Source organism: Myotis nattereri (assembly GCF_964212035.1).
Source record: "Myotis nattereri genome assembly, chromosome: 7".
NCBI lineage: Eukaryota > Metazoa > Chordata > Mammalia > Chiroptera > Vespertilionidae > Myotis > Myotis nattereri.
The window spans coordinates 69,024,330-69,047,506 of record NC_138082.1 but is presented as its reverse complement, the minus strand read 5'-3'; the positions used below and the strand labels follow the sequence as shown (position 1 = coordinate 69,047,506).

Sequence of the window (23,177 nt, the reverse complement as noted above, 5' to 3'; positions counted from 1 at the left end):
GACAAAAATTTTAACTGGAAGTCTTATCGATTTTATTTTCTATTATAACAGCTTAAACAATTTTGGGAAGGGGGCTTGATAATGTTCTTAACTACCCAAATTTTCAGTAAAAAGTCCTTGAAGAAAAAACCAACATCCCTCCTTCTGATTCAAAATTCTCTATTTGATACTGTATATATATTTTTAATTCTCATCTGAGGACATATTTTTTTATTGATCTTAGAGTAAAAGGAAGGGGGAGAGAGAAATACTGATATGAGAGAGAAACATCTATCTGCTATCTCTCATACTCACCCCAACTGGGCATTGAACCTGCAACCTAGGCATATGCCCTGACCTGGAATCAAACCCGCATCCTTTTTGTGTATAGGACAATGCCCCAACAAACTGAGCCACCCAGCCAGGGCAAGTATTTGATGCCATTTTGTCCCTACTCCCTTTGTGCTCTTTCTGTTTTAGGATACTTATTTAAATCTGGACTTTGCCCCTATCTAGAACACTGGCTATACAAAAATATGAAATAATGGTTTATTTATTGGCATCACAGATTCTAAGCAGTTTTCTCAGAAATAAAATAAAAAACATCCTTCTCTTAGTGACCACTTTTCAGTCTAACATTTTAAAGAAAACTTTTAGCAACAAATGCTTGTCACGTCCTTACCTTATGCGGATAAAATTTTTCTTTTCTGTATGAATCTACAATAAAATATCTAGAAAAATATTTAGTAGATGAAAAATATTTAATTCATGAATGAGTAAGCAAAAGTGGACTGTTACCGAAATCAAACAAACAAATGAAAAGAGTGAAGACAATTGAAGATAAGTATCATTTGATATCATTTTTAAAAGAGAAAGAAAAATGTATTGCCACAATTGTCTCTATGAAACAAGAATTTATAGCAGAGACACAAGGATGGTAGGACAAATTATCAAGTATAGATGAAAACTGTAAAGAGCAAATGAAACAAATGGAAGAGAAAAATATATCAATTTCAGTAATAAAAAGAACATTGGAAAAAGCATAAATTACAATAGGAACTTCTGTAAACACAGAAAGGGATAGGAATGAGAAAATGAGGGGTACACTGATCCTGAACCCTGAATTAACATATTCTCCTAACATTAGAATTGGAGACATATAATTAGTATTTTAGTATTCATAATTTAAATACAGGTCATATATGTCCCAGGGGCCAACAAATAAAATAACTATATAGCGGTATCTTTACAATCCAACAAAACTGTTGTGTTTAGCATTAAAAAGTCTATCTTGATGACAAACAATACAGGCCTTAACTTAGACAGACTAAAAAAACATGTCTGATTCTCCTTCCTAAAAAAAAAAAAATATATATAATAAAAAAAAAATTCCAGTGAAATAATAAAAAATATGTGCTGAAAAAAAATATACAATAATGGTGCTGAAAACAGAAAAGGTGCCATCAGCAGACCAGAAATAGAAATTCCAGGAAGACAGAAAGCAGATGGGATCAAACAAGTGAAGAAATTAAAGCAGAAGAAACACCATTCCCAGACACCGTAATTAGGCACAGTTCTTTCCGGAGATGTCCTAGAGAATATCAAAAATTGGAGTTAACGATTAAAAAGAGCAGAAATTGGCAAGAGGATGATAAAAGAAAGTAATTTACTAAATATTGGCTCTAACATCTGGGAGAGCTGGGTGCTTCTCCATTTATCCTGTAGAAAGCACCTGCAGCAGCGGCTGGAGCCTGAGAGCAAGTTTCGCAAAGACAGAGGAGAGGATGGATGCTGGCATTTGAGGAGGAAGCTGGTAGAGGATGAGTCATCTCGGGTCCTCTACTGCAGACCCTGTGTAAGAGAGCTTTGCCTCGGAACAAAATAGTTAAAGTATTCCACAGCCCAACTAAAGTCCTGCTTACTTTGGTAACTGAAGAACCTCTAGCCTACTGTCTGCTCACCACCCATTCATTCTACAGGAGCCTTTCATTCAGCCTATCCATTTAATATTGAAGCCAGTTAAGGGGTGTGAGAGAAGAGAGTGTGTTCAAATGCAGAAATACTCATGACTATTATTTATCCTAATTAATTTGGTTTTTCAATCATATTTGTAATCTGATATTTGAACAATAGTCATTCTAAGGGGTTCTAGATGTAGAGAAGAGAGACAACAGAGGGAGAGATAAGAAAATGTTTTCTGCCCTATCCAGTTTGGCTCAGTGGCTAGAGCGTCAGCCTGCGGAGTGAAGGATCCCAGGTTCAATTCTAGTCAAGGGCACATGCCTGGGTTGTGGACTCCATCCCCAGTGTAGGCCATGCAAGAGGAAGCCCATCAGTGATTCTCACTCATCATTGATGTTTCTATCTCTCTCTCCCTCTCCCTTCCTCTCTGAAATAATATATATAAATATATGTATATATATATACACATATATATGTGTGTGTGTATATATATATGTGTGTGTGTGTATATATATATATATATATATATATATATATATATATATATATAATGTTTTCTGGTTGAAAGAGGCTAGACGTGGTATATCTGAGAGAAATTTTACTTCCACAAGTTTAAAGATAAAATATTTTTATTTTTTTTAATCCTGTGAAGCAAAGCAATTTACCTGCAAACCATCAAGAATCAATTTGATATCAGACCTAACAGCAGCAGTGCTAAAAGATGATGGAACATTATTTTTCAAAATTAGCAAAGTAAAATATTATGAAACTCAAATAAATATTCAAATCAGCAATTAATTATGAAGCAACAGAAAAGAGTCATTCAGATGGAAGAGTAAGAAAAACTAATTATATAATTTTAGGAAAAAACACAAAAATAAATTCAAGAAAGAATAACAGTGAAATACAAGGAACAGTAGTTGACTCTGAACTAGAGCCTCACTGTCCAATATGGTAGTCATAAGCCACATGTGGTTGTTATTTAAAATTAAATAAAAGAAAAATTTAGTTGCTCAGTTCCATTAACCACATTTCAAGTGATCAGCAGCCAGCCATATGTGGCCAGTGACTACTGGCTCGGATAGTTAATATATAGAACATATTTATCATCACAGAAAGTCCTATTGGATAGCACTTAATTTGAAAATATAAGCAACCTAGAGAGGGTGAAGAAGAGGACATATTAGACCTTGACTTTTGGAAGATCTCTGTGAAACAAAAATTTAATGTTGAATTCAATCTCACTTCTTTAAAAAATAGTGATTCATATTAATCCATAAGTAAGTCATAAAATATTTTTAAAGAATAAGGTAAAATATTCTAAATTTGAGATTACAAGGAACAATAACAAAGAATAAAATTGGAAGTGATGCGGAAGAACACAAGGGGAAGGAAGAGTAAATGTACCAAGTTCCTTATTTTTTATTTTTATTTTTTTAAATATATTTTATTGATTTTTTACAGAGAGGAAGGGAGAGAGAGAATTAGAAAAATCTATGAAAGAGAAACATCGATCAGCTGCCTCCTGCACATCTCCTACTGGGATGTGCCCGCAACCCAGGTACATGCCCTTGACCGGAATCGAACCCGGGACCTTTCAGTCCGCAGGCCGACGCTCTATCCACTGAGCCAAACCGGTTTCGGCCCAAGTTCCTTATTTTTTAATAGCAACAGGTAATTAGATATATTAAAAAATAGAACTAGACAAATGTAACTAATAATACAAAGAGAAAGAGGGTATATGGATAAGGGGTAATAACTATCACTAAACTCTTTTCTGATAGGGAGTCAATAAATACCATTCGAAGTTAATAAATTAATAAAGAGAAAATTGACTATAACATAAAATCAGTAACAACAAAAGGAACTAAAGTAGAACAAAGACTATCCTTGAACAACAGCTTAGAATAGGTACTTGGTTTTCATTATGGAGTCTTTTGTGTGGTTTAATTTTCACTTTTACCAAGGAAGTACATTACCTTTATGGTAAAAAAAAAACAAAAACAAAAAAACCCCCAAAACAAACAAACAAAAAAACCTACTTAAAACATTTGTATTATAAAGCCATGAGGTTTTATACAGAATAAAATTAATCTTGTTTGAAAATCAGAATTGTGACATATTTCTGAAGGTAATCATTCTTAAAGGCTAGGCATCTCACAAGAAATTAGTAATAGTTAAGTAAAGTCAGCAATAGATGCAGCATAGATACCAGCCATTGAGACAGGGTAGAGATGAAATTTAGAAACAGATTCAAATGATATCCTGTACTCTCAGTCATTGAACTTAAAGTGTATGAACAGTTAAGTTAGCCATGAAGGATTGGAAGCACTCATTTAGAGAAGGAAATTTGTGCCGTTCAGAATGGTACAAAACCTCCCCTCATATTGAGCTCTAAATCCAAGCAGGACCTTGAGAAAGACTGGAAAGAAATGTGCAGCAGTCTTTGGGGGCAGTCTGGGTGTTCCTGCACTCACTAGTTCTTGCCAGAGGGAAAAGAGAAGACCAAAGTATTGCGAGAATGACTGTTCTTGCGGTAGCCATGGCCTCCTGGGAATTGGGAAGTGCCATAAATCTCAAGAGTGGGACTGTTTGTGCAAATTTCCCAGCCCACATTTCAGACTCCAGAGGTTCAGATGCATTTTTTTTTAATGTTTCAGAAAAACAAGCAAGCTTTGGGACACACCTTTCTACCAGACTCAAACTCCACATCTTGGTGATTTATCCATCCTTCCAGCTACCAAGAATGCTACCTATTTGTAACAGGCTCATCTGCATTGTTAAAAACTGCCCTTATTTTGGCAGATAAGCCAGTCAACTCTGGAAACAGTGATGGTCTCTTAGATTTCTTTTTGGAAAGTGTCTGAAATTTATGGTGGGAATTACTCATGACAGCTGCATTCTTTCCATTGGGTTTAGACCACCATTTGGTCTAATCACTCCTAATTGTGTGTCTATTGTAGTCCACACTTCTTCAAAAAGTAAAAGAGCGAAAAGACTTTTGAAAATCCACTAAAGCAATAACCGGTGATTCGTGTCAATGGTAAACACTATTTTGAAACTTAAGAAGGTCAGCTGATGATGAACAAAATCCACATTTGGATGAATGTGGGTTTCTTCAGAGATTTTTTCACCACTGCCATTAATGCTAGTCTGATTTTTTTTTATGTAAAATGACTTAGTTTCATCGTGTTCCCAAAATATTTTTAGCATAACAGGCAGAATTCCTGCCAGCACTCATAGTCATGGTATTTTCTTGAAAGAAGTACCTCTCAAAGTAATTTTCCTCCAAACGTCACCAAAGTACAACATAGATACCTTGAAGATGTTGCTCATTTAAAAATCATAAGAGGTCTAATTATGTTTCCAAAATAAGTAGTTTACAATCCAGTAAGGATAATGTGGTCATGAAAAGGATGTCCAAATCCACCAATTTACATTGGTTTGGTTTGGCATAACTTTTAAAGTTCTTGGAGCAAAAAAGAGGATGGCACGTGAATCATTGCAATGTGGGGAATATTCCCAGGACTTGGGGTTTGCCATTCTGTGAACCATTCAGGGGAAAGCTAATCAACTTCAAGACTGCCCCTATATAATTTATAACTGCTAAAATCCACTGATATGTTCCAGATTATTTTGCAAAATGTAATACACTCCTTTTTAATATGTACTTTGTCATTTTCACTCTATTGATGTAATTTAAAAAGTATGATAGCAGGGGAGCATGAGCCATTTAAAGCAGGAGCCACTAATGTCAGAGATTGTTATCCTTTGCAAGATAAATAGCACGGATATCTCTGAGTCTGTAGGGCTTGGAAGTTGTGTCAAGTTAGACTTAAATTGCATCCAATATGGTTTGCTTTACTCCATTTTACTTTCTGGTTTTTATATTAAGCCACAAAGCAGTTTCTCTGCTGTGACTTAGTTCTATGACCACAGTGGTGGCACTGGTCTGAGTTACCCTCCCTGTCTTCATTCCCAGCCCTCCCTCCTTTTATCCCCAAAGAAAATTGGGTTATTAATTTAGGATGAGGCTGCTTTGTTTAAATAGTATAGTGCTTTTCAATTGCTCATACATAATATATCTAACATACTGCTCTTTCAAATGTTTTTGATTACTGAACTTAAAAAAAAATAACTAAAAAGTAAAACAAACTTCCACTGAAATTTATGGAAAATCAAGGAGGTACTTCTTATGTTATAAATTTAAATTTATACTGAAGAATTTCAGTAATTGAAATTTAATTTATAACTCTAGACAACATATGCATTTCAATAACATAAAATAATATTAGAAAAGGAAGAGTCCTAAGTTCAAAATAGAAATGCACTTGATTTTGTATCTCCCATGAAGGAAGATGTATATTAAGGTGAGGTTTAAGAAGGGTCCTATTTACAATAAGAGTATGTTGGAATTCAAGTAATTGTATTTACTAATAACCTCTACTGAGGGTCCAATTAATTAAGAAAACAAAAATTATTTATAAAAATATGTATAGTAATTTTTTTCATTTTTTATTGTAGATGCTGACATCTCATCTTTAAGCATTACTTTCAGTAGGGCTAATTAGACTAATTCTTTAGAATACAGGATTCTCATTTGGAGAATGTAGATCTACATATTCTACTGATGTTTTTATTTTCTAAAATATTCTGTTACTCAAATTCCTTCAGAGTAACTGATAATTCATGGAAAAAAATCAAGACCACTTTCTTTTGGCCAAACTTTGTTTGTATTGGCAAGCCAGATGACAGTATTCACTGTTTGTGGTTCTGCATGGCTCTTGACTACTTCCAAATCCAAAACCATTACCAAAGTCACTGAACTTGCCATCATGACCATTTTTCTATAGACAATATGGAGCCTCTAAAGGTGATTTTAGGGAATTCCAAAATATTTTCCTTAACGGGTACATGTTCAGACAAATCAAGCATACTCCCAACGGGGAAAACTTTGAAAGGGACACACTTACTTGAATGCTAAGTTTTAATATTTTAAAAATATATTACATTATTTAACATTTATATTTAAAACTAAGTACCAAATACTACCTAGTGACAAAGCAAGAAAAAAATTGTTTATAAATTATAAAGTTCTGAGTCACTGTGCATAAATTGAAGACCAACATGGTTCTATACCAAAAGTAGGAATCAAATATTATAAAAATTTTAATTAAGATAATTGTCACATTTAAGTTGTCAAATGTACAGTATACTTAAAAGCAACCATACTGGAGTACCTTTGATTAATGGAGCTATTTTGTGCATCAGGAAAGAAGAATGTATTGATTTTTATTAATGGATATATATTAGACACTTTCAATACACACAGATAGGTGTCAAAACTTATTCTAATTCCTCACATATTCATAGTTCTCAGGAAAGGACAAACTTGATAACTTATTATTAGATTATTCTAGAATTACAAAAATCACACCAATTAGCCCAGCTGGTGTTGCTCAGTGGTTGAGAATCGACCTATGAACCAGGAGATCATGGTTTGATTCCCAGTCAGGGCACATGCCCAGGGTGTGGCTCAATCCCCAGTATGGGACATGCAAGAGACAGCCAATCAATGGTTGTCTCTTATCATTGATGTTTCTATCTCGCTGTCCCTCTCCCTTCCTCTTTGAAATCAATAAAAATACAGTTTTAAAATCACACCAAGTAATACATTTGCTACTAGCTATTCAATCTTAATGACATTATCCCAAGTTATTCCATACTTTATTATATGGAAGGGTAAGAACCATTGTGAGGATGATTAGGTGGGGCACAAGAACATTTAAGGCAGTGAACATACTTTGTGTGATACTATCATGGTGGATACATGTCATTATGCATCTGTTCTAAACTGAAGAATGTACAGCAAAATTGAATCCTAATGCAAATAGTGGACTTTGAATGTTTATGATGTATCATTGTAGGATCACCAGTTATAGTAAGTGTGCTACTCTGGTGAAAGAATGTTGATGATGGGAGAGGCTATGCTTGTGTGGGGACAGAGGAAACCTCTGTACCTCCCTGTCGATTTTGCTATAAACCTAAAACTGCCCTAAAAAGGTAAAGTCTTAAAAAATGATGAGTGATTAAAAAGTAATAATACTAACTAAAATTAAAATAATGAATATTTTTTGTTTTGAATTATGCTGTTAATACCAGTATTACATGTCATGTGATTTTACTCTAACCTACTGATGAAATACTTTGTACAATGCCATACATTTCCTACAATAAATTTTGTATAAACAGCCATGTTAAATTAATAAAGAAGCTCATTTTATGTCAGCCTAGCTTTACAGAGCCTTTCTTTTGCTACACTACCACAATAATTTCTACCAATGCATTTAATACTTACGATAGCGGATTACAATGTTCAACCATGGTGCTGTGCCAACTTAGAGAAACTGCTGAGCCCGTGACCTCTGCATTGCTGGCACTCTCACCCAGGCCTCTCAAAGGGCATGGACACATCAGGGAATATATGCTCTTGGCATTAAAAGTACATTATGAACATTTTTAGGGATAATGATAGTGTTTCTCTTTTAATTTTCCTGTTTCTTCATCATTTCGATGACCTGGTGTTGGAAATCACTAGATGCTGTAATAGATGTGTGGAAAACAAGGGGTTGGTCATCTAGAGCCACGGCCAGCATACGTTATTTTGAATTATAGATGACCAATTTTAAAATAATCTGGAACAAATTTTACCATTTTGTCAAGGATTCATTTTAATTTTTTTCTCCCATAACAGAGCACCCCATTACCTGTAATGCACTAGAAATGTCAAACTGAGTATACATCTGGAATAGAAATTTTATACTGCAGTTTGAAATAACCAGTTCAATACATGCCATGCTGTTGTGGCACTAAAAAACGAGAATGGACTAGAACAGGATAGGACAGGACAGGGTAAGGTAGGATAGGACAGGATAGGATAGAAACTGGAGGGAGGCGAGAGAGAGTGATAAGAGAAAAGGGGAGACAAGGAGAGGAAAGGAGAGAGAGAGGGAAAAAGGAAGGATGGAATGGAGGGAGAGAGGGAAGGAGGGGAAAAACTAAGACTTCACAAAAACCTTGGGTTATTCTATCTTTCCAACAAAGGGCAATAATACATGAAGGTTCTTATTCCTTGCCCCCCCCCCCTTCAATTTTATGCCTATGCCTATATTTTCCTTGGGAATGAATCTGAGTTATACTGTGAAATCCCATGCTACCTACTGCTCTTTTATGCTAGATTCAAGTTTGTTGATCATTAACTGTCACTGAAGTTCATGATTAGTCTTTTGGGATTAAAATACTGAAGATTGCTTGGTGTAGGACACAGAAATATGTTTGTGAGGAAGGTATTTAATTTACTACTGCCTTTCTTCCCATACTTATTGTTTTTTTCTTTTGCTATTTCAGTTTTCATATCAGCAAATATAAAGCATGCTTTTTTATTTTCAGGTCTAGATGTTGATGGAATATATCGAGTTAGTGGCAATCTAGCAACAATACAGAAACTAAGATTTATTGTCAACCAAGGTAAGTGATTCCTTCACTTCAGAGATTTTTTTAGTAGTTTCATCTCTACCAATATTTCTGATTCTGTGCTGTAGGCATTGTGAATATATAATGATAAAAGTGTTGAAGAAAGAGAAAGAACGTTAAAAAAGTAAACAATTATTACCAGAGAAGCAAAGATACTTTATATGAAATTAAATAGAATAGAGGGACCAACTAATAGTTTATGTGAAATAAATAATGAGAGGGATATGGCAAACTAAAAATGGAGAAGAGGCCCACCTGGTGTGGCTCAGTGGTTGAGCATTAACCTATGACCCAGGTTATGGTTCGATTCCCAGTCAGGACACATGCCCTGGTTGCGGGCTTGATTCCTAGTAGGGGGGCATGTAGGAAGCAGCCAATCAATGATGCCCTGTCATCATTGATGTTTCTATCTCTCTCTTCCTCTCTGAAATCAATAAAAATATATATTAAAAAATAATGGAGAAGAGAATAATAAAAGAATAAAAGCAAGAAAAAATAACCTAACATCTAAAAGTGTTACTGGCATATAACAGACACTTGATAAATGTTTATTAAATAAATGAATGACTGAATGATAGAAAACATAAGAGTCAAAATCATAGATGTTAGAAAAATATATATCCATGAGTAAAGGGATTAAAAATTAGGAAATGCGTATGCCCTTAAAGTATTACAAATGAAGCAATAATGTGATATAATTACACAGCTATTACAATATCTAAAATCTGAAACACTGACAACTCCAAATGTTGGCAAGTATGGGAGCAACAAGAACTCACATTCACTGCTGGGGAAATACAAAATGGTACAGACACTTTGAAAGATAGTTTGGCAGTTTCTTATGAAAATAAACATATTGTATTATGTTTGCATGTGGTATGGATATTCTTACCATCAGACACAGCAATTGCACTCTTTGGTATTTACCCAAATGAGTACAATATGTCCACACAAAAACTTGCACACACATTTTTGAAGCAGCTTTATTTGTGATTGGTAAAATTTGAAAGCAACCAAGATGACCACCAATCCGTGAGTCGATAAACAAACCATGGCATATCCATATAATGGAATAGTATTCAGTGATAAAAAGAAATAAGCTATCACACCATAAAAAGACTTGGAAGAACCATAAATACATATTGCTAAGTGAAAGGAACTGGTCTGAAAAGGAGGCGTACTAAGTTATCCCAACTGTATGACAATCTGGAAAAGGCAAAGTTATGCACAATAGCAGTTCAGAGGCTGCAAAAGACTGGGGTATTGGAGTGGGGGAGAAGGGATGAATAGGTGAACACAGGGGCCTTGAAACTATTCTGTTTTCATATTGGAATGGTGAATACATTACATTGTGTTTGTCAATACCTATATAATGCTCAACACAAAGAGTGAAATTAATGTAAACTGTGGACTTCAGTTAATAATAAAGTATCAATATTGACTCATCAGTTGTAACAAATGTACCACACTAATGCAAGATGTTCATAATACAGAAAACCGGGATGTTTTCTGTATCAAGCTGCTGTATTACTTACTGTCTTTGCATACTCTCTTTCCTCTACATCCAATATCCTCATGTTTTCTTTTCTATCCCACATACACGAGCTTCCTACCTGGAAAATTATTCCTTATTTTTCAAGGCCAAATTATAAATAATTTCCTCCTGGGTTCCTATTTCACTGGGAAGTTGAATTTACTGTAGTACATACTCATGTAACTTCTAAAATTTCATTTTCTACAAGACCCAGAGATATAATGCCATCTTTTGGAGAAAATGTTATAAAATGTACGCAGTGATTATGTTTTACAAGCGCTAAAATCTGAAAGTCTTGGATTGAAAAATAGGATATTGGTTGAAATATCTGCCTCTTACACAAATCTTAATACCCCTAATAAGGTAAGACCTGACTCACCCTTGAGTCTTCCTCCATTAACCAGTAGTAGCCAAGGGTCTCCACCGAGGAAATTCTTAATTAATATTTATTGAATTACATGTGTGTGTTGCACATAGAAATTGTATTACTGAGAATCATTAAACTCTCCAGCAGTTCAACTCGGGTTGAATCGCCCTTTTAAGTGTTGACTGCAGTGCTTTTGACCAGTGACCACATGACTCATTTCTGAGAATCTTCACAGCTCTTGCTTGCTCACTAATGTGCACCTTTGCCTTTCACAATTACTCTCCTTCTTGGGGGAAAAATAGAACTAGATTTTACCTCAGTTGCTCACATTGTCCTCATTAGACTGACCCAAAGCACCCCCTCTTTGGGTAAAACTTAGATAAAATAGCCCCGGCCTTATTTTCATTTCTGTTTATAACCAGCTAAAATTGCTTTTGCAATATATTTCAGACTGAAACCATATCCTGATTGGAATTCTAGACAGCTGGGCAACACATTTCTTCTACAAAGAAGAAATCTCAAAACAGAAGCCATGGTAGAAACAAACACTAGTTGCATTTCCTGCCTTAAAAAAAATTATGCTCAGCAGTTTGAAAAGGCAAGAAAAAAAAATCTGCAGTGAACATATAAAATCTGTCCATCTTGTCTTTTGCAATCCAAACTTCAGCGTCCTTTGAGGCTGTGTAACTGCTCATGTTTCCATAAGAGTTGACAACGTAAAGCTGGACAGAGGCCTGGGTTGGTATCTGGTAGCACAGAATTGTCAGTAAACTGTCTTCCTGGTTTATAGCACTGTCAGAATGCAACACACTCAACACAAATTATTTCACATTAGGACCTTTGATACTGGTGGTTGTGTCCAAGTTGTGTTGTGGAGTTTTTTGAATTAGATGATAAAAGAAATGTATATACCAGCCTCTCTCAAGTTTTGCCAATCAGATTATCCTTTGAATGAAATTTTTGGAGTGGACCCATAACCTTGGTACAAACAACATACCTTCCCGTCCATCTGTATGCAGCCTGGGCTCTGACAGCAGAGCTGACTTAGAAGAGAATCAGTGCTGGGGTACAAAGAGGTGGATGTGTACATCATGGCCTCCCGTGTGTGTGTGTGTGTGTGTGTGTGTGTGTGTGTGTGTGTGTGAAATGAAGTGTCAATGTGGTGATAATTCCATAAAAAGCATAAAGCGATATGTGAATGCAATGCGTTCTTTTCTGTATTCAGAGATGGAACATGAATAATTTTGGCATGCTCTCTTTGTTTTAACACCTTTCATCTCCTCCATGTTCATAGTACAATGTTTCCTCTTTAGAAGGTCTAAATATACATGTTTAAAATGAACAGGCCTTATCCACCATTAGGCCAGACAAATGAAAATGATTTGGGGGGTTTTCAAGAACAGTTCAGTTGCAATTTATGTATTTCACTAACTTTCTTGAATGCTATAATCATCAGCAATTCTAAATTCACCAGTTGAATGATTCAATTTGTTTTGGTTTTCTGTTTGACTCACTAAATCGGTAGGAATTGTATACCCTGATTATACTTCCAGATCAGATGGCATACAAGTTAAATTCAAAGTGATCACTTGTAAAAAACACTTCCTAATTTTAACTGGTAATGGTGATAATAATAGTTATTCTAAAAGTAGCTAACATTTTCCTAATTTATTATGTGGCAGGCACTGTACCAAGTGCTTTATGTATACAATGTAATTGAATCCTTTCTACCATCCCATAGAATAGGTACTATGATTGTTCCCATTTTAAAGATGCGGAAACTGAAGTTCAGTAGTGTTAACTAACATCCTAATATCATACAGCAAGTGAGGGAGCCAGATCCCAGGTCTCTGACGCAAAGCCTATGCTGAAGACCACTGCCATCATTCAGCATTTTTCCTTCTTTTTTTTAAAAAAAAATATTTTATTGATTTTTCACAGAGAGGAAGGGAGAGAGATAGAGAGTTAGAAACATCAATGAGAGAGAAACATCGATCAGCTGCCTCCTGCACATCTCCCACTGGGGACGTGCCCGCAACCCAGGTACATGCCCTAGACTGGAATCGAACCTGGGACCTTTCAGTCCGCAGGCCGACGCTCTATCCACTGAGCAAAACCGGTTTCGGCCATTTTTCCTTCTTTAGCTATTGATTACTGCCTTATAAAAGTAGAGATCGGTCTTTCTGTGCTACACATTTATAAGTGACTTCCTGTCTACACCTACTTTCTGGCTAGTAAGTCACAAGTGCTGTCATAAGAGTTTGGCTGAAACTGTTCACGAAAGAGAGATGCTAGGAAAAGACCAAGCATTGTTAATGAATAAGCCTGACACTGCTGTTCTCTGATGGGGCTCTATAAAGCCATCTACCTTTGCCAAGAAACTGCTTTAACACGATATTCTGTTGCAGCCTCAGAAAAGGCATCAGGATTCTCAATTTACGGGGCTGTTGTTGCATTAGCCATCAGTGCTCTGCCCTGTTTGGTGTATTTGGTGACAGCCGTCAGTGACATTCTGCTGATGCAACTCTCTCGCTCTGTGAGGGCATCCCCAAAGAACGCTTGTCCAGGACCTTAGATGTCAGCTTGTCATCAGCCTGTGACACTGAGTTGATTCTTCAGAATGATCTGTGACCTGATGCTTTTCTGTGTGAGGGTACAAGGACGGGCTTCAACATGAAGGATGCCTTGTAACTGCCCTGAGAACTTTTGCCAGTGGGTCTTGGAAATCCCACCCGACTGAATTCCCCTCCTCCTCACATCAACACTCTGGTTCGAGCTGCACATCTAGGCTTTTTACCCCAACCCTAAATTCAGTTCGGACTCTCTGTGGTATTACTTAAACATTCTCTTTCACCTTGTAAAACGGGGAGAAGATAAACCAGCATCCTTTTCAGAAAACATTAGCTATGAAGCTCCTCAGGCCCATGAGCCAATGGGAGAACCATGAGGCAGGCATGAAGTGCAGAGTGGGAATTTTCTAGATGGGAGGTGCTTAGTAAATAGTAATAAATATTCCCCCTAATCATTTCTCAGAAGGGAAGAAATTGCTTCTTATCAGGATTGTAGACATGTTTTCCATATATTAAAAAAAAAAAGGTTCTAGGAACACTCTCCTCTACTTTTCACACCAGGAGGAACAAAGCATCTAGATGTCATAGATCTCTCTACATGGCCAAGAATCTTAATTGGGTGTGTGAGTGTGTGTATGTGTGTATGTGCATATGATTGTGTGTGTTTTCAATGGAAGAGGGTTTTTTTCCCATTAATTTTCAGTCTTGCACTTTGCATATTTTTAATTCACCCAGATCTTATTGGCATACTAATCCACATTAAATATTGGCTTAAAGAGATGAATTTGCTTATTTAGGACATGCTAAGAATAAGTTGCATTAAAAATAAACTATTATAGAAACAACTTTGTATTAACAACTGTATCTAAACTACTTTTATTTAGATTTATGCCACAAAGCAAAGCATTAACTTTTGTAGCTATCCCTATGCTTTTCATATTATTGAAAATTGAATAAAGAGGAAAGAAAAAATGTGAACAATTGGCAGTTTCATCATGAAATAAGTGAGTGGATGAAAGATAAAAATTTATTTATAAAGATTTGGAAAAGGATTTCAAAAACTTCTAGTTCTGTTCTTTTAAAATAGCCCTTGTATCAAATCCAGTCATTTTTCCATTAAATGTGTTCATATAGCCCTCTTATTATTTTAAAACGAGGTGTTTCCTTAAGCCTACTTCAATCTCACCATCAACTACAGCAGCAACAAAACAAACTGTATTTCCTCTTTATCCCATTCTGCAGGGTGGTTTTTTGGTAAGTCAAATCATGGATATTGCACCTTTCTGGCTGCCGTGTGACGAGATTACCTTTTAACAATGATTTATTTTTCCCATTAAAGCTAAAAAGATCACTTGATCATAAAAGAGCCCGACTTTAACATCGTTCTAGGCTTTGGAAACTTTCTTAGACTTCATTTTTCAGCTACATCGAGTCAGGGAGCTCAAATACCACTGATGGCAAAACTTGTATTGCTTTCTAGCTTCTTAAGGAAACGTATTGTCATTAGTAAATAACGCTGAACACAGAGCTCAAACAAAGAAGCTTTTCCCATTCATACATATTTATGTAGTTTTTAGTTTCTACTTAATATCCTAATAATAACTTCGTGAATATTTCTAGTCTCCAGAGTACACAAATTCTGGTTGCCTATTTAAACCAAAAGTATAACACATGTTTATTATAAATTGTATTTTGTAATTTATTACATACCAAGCAGTAGGCCTGGCCTAATGCTGTGGTGAACAATTAAAGGCAGAGGCCATCTAGTGCGAAGAAAGCACAGGGTAAGAACCACTGGAACTGCCTCTTTAGCCCAATTCTGACCTATTTGTGACTCTGCTAGACACTATTTTAACAACCCCTTTGAATCGCAGACTCTTCGTTTCCAGAATGGGAATGATAATGAAAATGTGAGGACTTTAAAAATTCTGAGTCAACCAGTGATTTTAATTAATATTTAGTAAAATCAGATTAGTATTACTTACTTTTCTCAATATAAACATGATACTTAATATTAATAATCAAATATGGTTTCTGACTTCCACATGACTGAATTTTCTTTGATGATATTAAGATTCTTTTTTAGGATGAAAAACCAACTACAGGAAAGCTTTGGAGGCTCTCTGTTATCCAGTGATTCATCTCATTACTAGCCAAACTCATAGGACTTCTGGATTCCTGGCCCCAAACAAGAAATTTAGTTTTATGTTTTCAATAGGCTTTTGGGGGATTCCATATTCCAAAAGAATAGCCCCATGATCATTGAAGAGAGCGAATGAAATCCACGGAAATTTTAAGCCCTAGTTAGTTGTGGCTTTTCCGTGTAGATTTGGCCAGAAGTTAAATAAGCCAGAGTTATGCAATTGATTTATTTTTATAACTTTCCTTGGGGATGGACAGTTGAAGGAAAGTTATAAAAATCCACCATCATCATCCATCAGAATTAATGAGTAGTTACTAAAAATTGTGGGATAACACACCAAACTTACTTCTGCTCTATGTTCTATACAGCACTAGCTCCCAACCCCGACTACATTTCAGAATTGTATTGGTTATCTACTGCTGCATAACAACGTAATCACTGACTTAAATGCTTATAGAGACACACTTATTATCTCCCAGTTTTTCTAGGTCAGAAGTCTGGGAATGGGTTGGCTGAATTCTCTATAAGGCTACAATCGAGGTGTTGGTCAAGGGTGGGTTCTCATCTGGAGGCTCGACGGGGGACATGCTCACATGATTGTTGACAGGATTTAGTTCCTTGTGGGTTGTTGAGCTTAAAGGCTCCACATTACTAGCTATTGGCTAAAGGCCTTGTGGACTTCTCCATAGGCTCTCACAGCATGCCAACTGGCTTCATCAAGACCGCAAGGAAGAGAAACTAGTAGCTAAAGCAGAAGTTATCATCTTGTGTAACCCATCATCTTTGGTTCATTCTGATGGTTAGAAGCAAGTCTCAGTTCCTTGCCATTCCCAAGGGGAGGAAATTACACAAAGCATAAACCCAAGGAGGAGGGAATAATCGAGGTCATCTTAAAGTCTGTCTGCCGCAAGAATTAAGTGGTGGAGCTTTTCAAAAATAAAGATTTTTTTGGGGGGGAAAGGGATTTTGGAGCCCAGTCATAGAAACTCTGATGCAAGAAGTCTGGGGTTGGAACTATAAGCATGCATTTTAAAAGAAAAACTCCCTAGTTGAGTCACATGCACAGCCAGGTTTGGGAAGCCCTGAATAATAACCAGCTAGTTTTATTCTGGCTATCTAGTAGACACATGACTGACAAGCCATGAGACATATGAAATCTTTGTTTGATGAAAGCAGAAATAGATTATGAACCTTTTTTATTAACCAGTTTTCTAGTGATGCAAGGTTTTTGTTTGTTTGTTTGTTTTTACTATTGATTAATGTAGTAATGTTCCCTAATTTTTATAAACTGCAAGTCATGATTTCGTGTATAAGTAAAAATGCCATGGATGTAACATGTATCATTAGTATGATTAAAATTACTGACATATTTTTCAAAGCTGCAGTCCTTTTTCAATGTTGTAGATTCTGGAATAAATGAAAAGGAAAGGTGTTTTGCCTAAGTATTTCCTAGCAAAACTAAGAAGTAAATAATATTTTAAAATGTAACAAAGTAATACTGATGCTCCTGATAGCTAGTATTTAATTGAGAATCTACTACATGGCAGGTATGCAACTTTAGGATTATCTCTAACCCTCATGAAAGTTTTCAAGTTAGATACACTTTATTATTCACATTATTCACACAAGAAAACCATGGCTCAGAAAGATTAAGTAACTTTTCTGAGACCACAAAATTAATATGTTCTGAAGCCAGACAGTGAACTCATTTTAAATTTACTCTAAAGAATATATTGCTGGTTGCTGGATTCAATTTACTATGAGGGAGGAGGTAGAGAGACATTTTCTTCTTTAACATCAAAGAATCAAAGGCACTTATTCTCCTTATAATACTATACTATAATACTATAATACCAGTCTGTGTGACTCTTTTATAAGAGAAAACCCAATTTAAAAATGTCCTTTTAGTAAATAACCCCTAACTGCCCATGACTTCATCAAAAAATAGGAAGTTTGGTTCCCCTTTGTATCCCCAACATAAGAAAGTGCCCAATACTCTGTGTGAACTAAATAAAGATTATTCTCGTGCAAAATAAAAGAACAATAAACTTCTAATAGCTAATAGTCTCCTTGGTAGATTGTGTTAGGTGCCATTTCTTGGTGTCTCATTATAAAATGTCAGGTTATAACATTATAAACATTACATTTTGTTTCAGACTCATAAATTACCACTTGATTTTAGTTTGAAGAATCATGGGACAGAAATGAAGAGTAGAGAATCCTGGATCCCCATTCTCTGCTTCTATAAGACAAAGCTTGAGGGGAGATGACTTACTGCTCCTCAACAAAGTCTGGTATTAGCAATGGACATGTCGGCCATAATATTGGGAGGAGTGGCACAACCTGGCTTGTCATCTTGGTTCTCCAAATGTTGGGAATGACTAGGTAGAGAGAAAAGCAAAATTGGATAAATAGTTACAAAACTATATTGCTCTTATTAGCCCATGCCTTGAATTTTGAAAGAAGTATGCTTTTGTTTGTTTATGCATAGGAAGTCCCTGTTGCTGGTAATTACAGCTCTAGTGACTCACATATATTTATATAGCACCTCGTTTTCAAAATGTTCCATGTAGTTTCAAAGCATTTCCTAACAAAAGTGTGCTACGGGAAAAAAAAAAGTATTCTCATTACCTCAAAGCTGCTTCTCAAAAGTAAAAGCAATAATAGTGCCAGGTCAGGAAGGAATTTTTCAAGTTCCCATGCACACATTAAAAGTAAATGTCCAAGGTTGACAAATGTAGGGGCTGAAGCAATGCTCAAATGAAAATCTAAGTGGCTTTGCATCACACAAACTTTAAAACCCATTTTATTTTATGCCTTCACATTCATGGGCCCACTAGAGAAGGAGTGGCCAGTATCCAGTATCCTTATCAGCTCTTCTCCCCTCTGAGGGTCCCAGCACATCAGGAACTATATGGAATTGAGGGGTGAGCTCCATAAAATAAGATTTTATGTCATTCATTCATTGACAGACACCTGAAAAGCCCATATGTGTGCCAGGTAACATGCAGGATGTTGGAAATACAGCAGCAAATGCAACAAATGATATTCTCATTGATGTAGAGCTTATATGTCCATGGCTATTCCAATCCAACAACCCAGAGAACTGGTGACTTAGTAAATGTAAATTAGTGAGAAAATACCAGGATCTGCAGTCCCACAGGTCCTTCTTTCTATCTCTCTCTTCTCAGCACCTACCTGTCTCTTGCATCTCATTATTTTTCAGCCACCCTGACTAACTTTCTTTATCAGGCACATCAAGCTCATTGCCTCCCAGGCTTTGGCTTTTGCTCCTGTCTACCTGAAATGTGCTTCCTTCACACCCTCACAAGACTCAGTATTCTCAACATGCAAATCACCTTAGCAAGGCTTTCCTTGACTAACACAGCTGAAACCTACCCACCCTACCTAGCCAGCCACTCTCCATCCCAGTATCTTCTTTTCTTGTCTCAGAACACATGCTACCTGAAACTGCCTTGCTTCTTTATTTGTTGTTTCAGTGCCTGCCTCCCTCCCTACATTGGAGCCTCCATATGAGCAAGACTTTGCTTGTTTTGTTCACCTAAATATCTTCTGTTCCTTTTGCACATAATAGCCTTCAAATAAATATTTGTTGAAATATGAATGAATTTAATGAGTGAATTAATAAATAATGTTGGACCCCCAGTGAGTATTAGGCCCTGATCAAATGTAATCTTTAGCTTTTAGGACCAGAAATAAATATAGCCCCAAGAAAGAAAATCTTTAGACTCTGAGAGTCTTTGTCCAGCTAGTCCAGTGAACCATATACCTTTTCCACCTCCACCTCCACCTCCACCTCCACCACCACCTGAGGTCTCGATCTGACTGTGTAACATGGACCACATAGGGAAGACTTGGCAAAAAGAGGAGGCAGGTGTCAAGCTGGGAGATCAGAGCCAGCCCTAACTTTCTGATCCATTAGTTAAGAAAGATGACCCAAGCAATGGATGGACTCCCAACCCAGGTGGCAGTAAAACCACAGTCAGGACTGTCACCTGCTGTGAATTTCCAGAATGTGATCTCTCTCAGTAATATTGCTTACTGCCAAGGCCTTGCCAGCTCCATTTCAATCTGCCAAAGGACACCCCGGCTCAAATTGCAAGTGACTTACCTGGTCTTGCCATGGCTCAAATGTAACACAAACTGCAAAGTATGAGATGAATCAAGAGAAGAGGAAAATTAGTTTAAAGAATACAATAAGGCTTTACTTTTCCTAAAGAAAACCTCAAATGGGGAGTTAGTCAACCAAAAATATTTGTTGAAAAACTTCTATGAGTCAGGCTCTTTCTATGTACAGGGGAATCAGGATGTGATGAAGTGCTCATTTTAGTGTCAAGAGATAGATAACAAGCAAGTAAACAACATGCTCACAGGTCATGTAAAAATCGAGAACATCATAGCATGATAGAGATGGGGATGAGAGGGACGGTTCTTAGATTGGATGATCTGAGGAGTCTCTTTGAATAGGAGCCATTTGAGTGGAGACCTGTCCTGATAGGAAGGAGATGTGAGGTGAGCGCAGAGCAGGCAGAGGGAAACTGGTCCCAGGAAAAGAAGGCCTGTGTGAGATTAGGAGGTCAGACATGGGCAAAGCCAGCCCAGCAAGGCCCTTGTGATTCAAGATAAGAAATTTTGTCTTTCATTCTAAGTCACTCTGGTAGAAGGGGATGGTAATCAGGAAATCATCTGATATTATTTTTTTTAATCTTTCTCGTTTTTATGAGAATAATAAATTGTAGATACCAAGAGTAGAAATAGGGGAACAGTTAGGAGGTTGTTACAGTAGTTCAGTCAAAATATAATAATGGTGACTGATTTATATGAGATAAACTCCATATTCCAATTTGTCTAATTATCCATGTGCTTTTTGAATCATTTTCTTCAGGCAATCAGGTGTAATGATAACACTGGCCCCAAAGTTAGAAAATCTGGGTCAGTTTCCATGTCATCTCTTACTAACTGTGTTGTCTTGCCTGAGTCATATAACCTTCCCAGGGCAATTTTCTTTAAAGTAAGACTGTCTGTTCTCTTGGGATGAGTCAATCACATGAAATGATGAACCTATTACATTAGACAATGCTACAACATGTAGAACTGGAAGTTATATTGAAATGAGTCCCTCACAATCACCTGAATGGACACATTTATTATAATATAATGAGGTATATGGCCTTATACTGTAAAAAATACTTTATAAAGAGCTAATCTCATGTCCTCCTTGAATTATTTAAACATAACTCCAATTTTTAAATCCTGTACTGTCCATTTCAGCTACTCAATACATAATAATCTTATATTGTATATGTTGTCATATATCATTAGCAAAAAATATGTGGATATTTTATCTCCTCAACATGCTGAACACTTAAGAACAGAGCTCACATCTTTAAGTCTGTTTGTCCCACTGCACCTGGAATAATATCTTGTACTTGGTAGAATCTCTACACATTTTAATCAATTTCTGGATTAGGCCCAGGTTTGGGCCATTTCTTTCAAAAGGAGATGAGGCATTTTGCACATGCTAGGTAGAGATCAGCCTCAAAATGGGCTGTTTCACTGTCATTGCTGAACTCCATTTCAGACACAATGGCAAGAGATGCATAAAATGTTAAGATTAGGTACTGCTGATTTTTATTATCTCATTTTTTTTCCAAATAGCTTCCTAATTTCCTAAAATGAACACATATTTCTTTTGAAATAAGAAAAGAGATATATTTTGTTTAAAAGACTTAGAGAAATCTTCTTTAAGAGAATGGTATTTACTCCTAAGAACAGTGATGGCGAACCTTTTGAATTCGGCATGTCAGCATTTTGAAAAACCCTAACTTAATTCTGGTGCCGTGTCACATATAGAAATTTTTTGGTATTTGCAACCATAGTAAAACAAAGGTTTATATTTTTAATATTTATTTTATATATTTAAATGCCATTTAACAAAGAAAAATCAACCAAAAAAATGAGTTCACATGTCACCTCTGACATGCGTCATAGGTTCGCCATCACTGCCTTAGAATATGTCAAAAGCATGTCAGCACTTGAATTCTCTAAAGCACTTTTAAATGCTGTCTTACCGGATCTTTTTAAGAAAGCTGTCCACTTCACAGATGAACAGAATTCCCTATGAGGTTAAGTGAATTGCTGAAAGTGGCATTTGTCCATTTAGGTGGTAATTTGAGAAGACTGTGTATGTCATAGTAATCTAGAGACATATGGGATTTGAAGCCTAGCTCTGGTCATCTAACGCCTGGTTTCCATTATGGAGGCTCTCTGGGCCAGCAGGGTGTCCAATAGTCTACTGACCATAATGTCTGTGAGAGTCTAAAAGGCCCATTGGAATAATGTTGCTTAAATAACAGCCTTTCCTGTTGATTCTCCATCTCTTCACTTTTTACATTTCTTCAGATTGTCTTTTTATGGCCTCCTCACACCCTTTTACATTTCTCTTTAGTAAGTGCTCTGCTCTCCCTTCCTGTTAATCTGTTCCTTTCATATTCTGGCAACCATAGTGGATGCACTCTTCTTTCTATGCTCAAGATGTTGGGATTCAATGTCCCATTAGCCATAGGGGCTGGAATATGTCTATATATTATTATTTGATTGGTTCCAATAGGGGGAACAACATATCTCTTTTTCTGAGCAAGAAACATACCACCGTTGGTTTTGCTAACTGATAAACTCACCTTCTTACAACAAATCTCATGATTCCTGAAATAAATCTCAATAGGAATTAGCTTCTTTTCCAATGTGTTCCCATAATATTTTGTGCCTGCATTTCAGCACTAGTTTTTGTCTATTTCATATCACATCTCTTACTCTTTCCTTGACTGTTAGATGTTGAAGGACAAGATGTATTTCATAGTTACCTCTGGATTCCCCATATGCCCATCATGCGCCAAGGTCCTCAATAAAGTAGTTCCTGCCCGAACTTCTTATTTATGTTTGTCAAATACTCAGCCAGGAGAAGTGTGTGCCTTGGCATCAACATTACAATTTTATCCCCAGAGATCTACCTGACTTGAAACTAGAGGTCAATCATCAACCAAAAGATAGAGGGGCCAAGGATGACTT

The 23,177-nt window shown here is 36.3% G+C and overlaps 1 protein-coding gene across 1 annotated transcript in view; it reads left to right on the top strand.

The window, feature by feature from the left end:
- The window catches only part of ARHGAP15 (Rho GTPase activating protein 15), a 676,830-nt gene that overhangs the window by 456,224 nt on the left and 197,429 nt on the right, over window positions 1-23,177 (top strand). Inside the window, exon 11 of the mRNA XM_081095909.1 lies at window positions 9,391-9,468. Coding sequence (XP_080952035.1) covers window positions 9,391-9,468 — 78 coding nt within the window. The remainder of the gene's footprint in view (window positions 1-9,390; window positions 9,469-23,177) is intronic.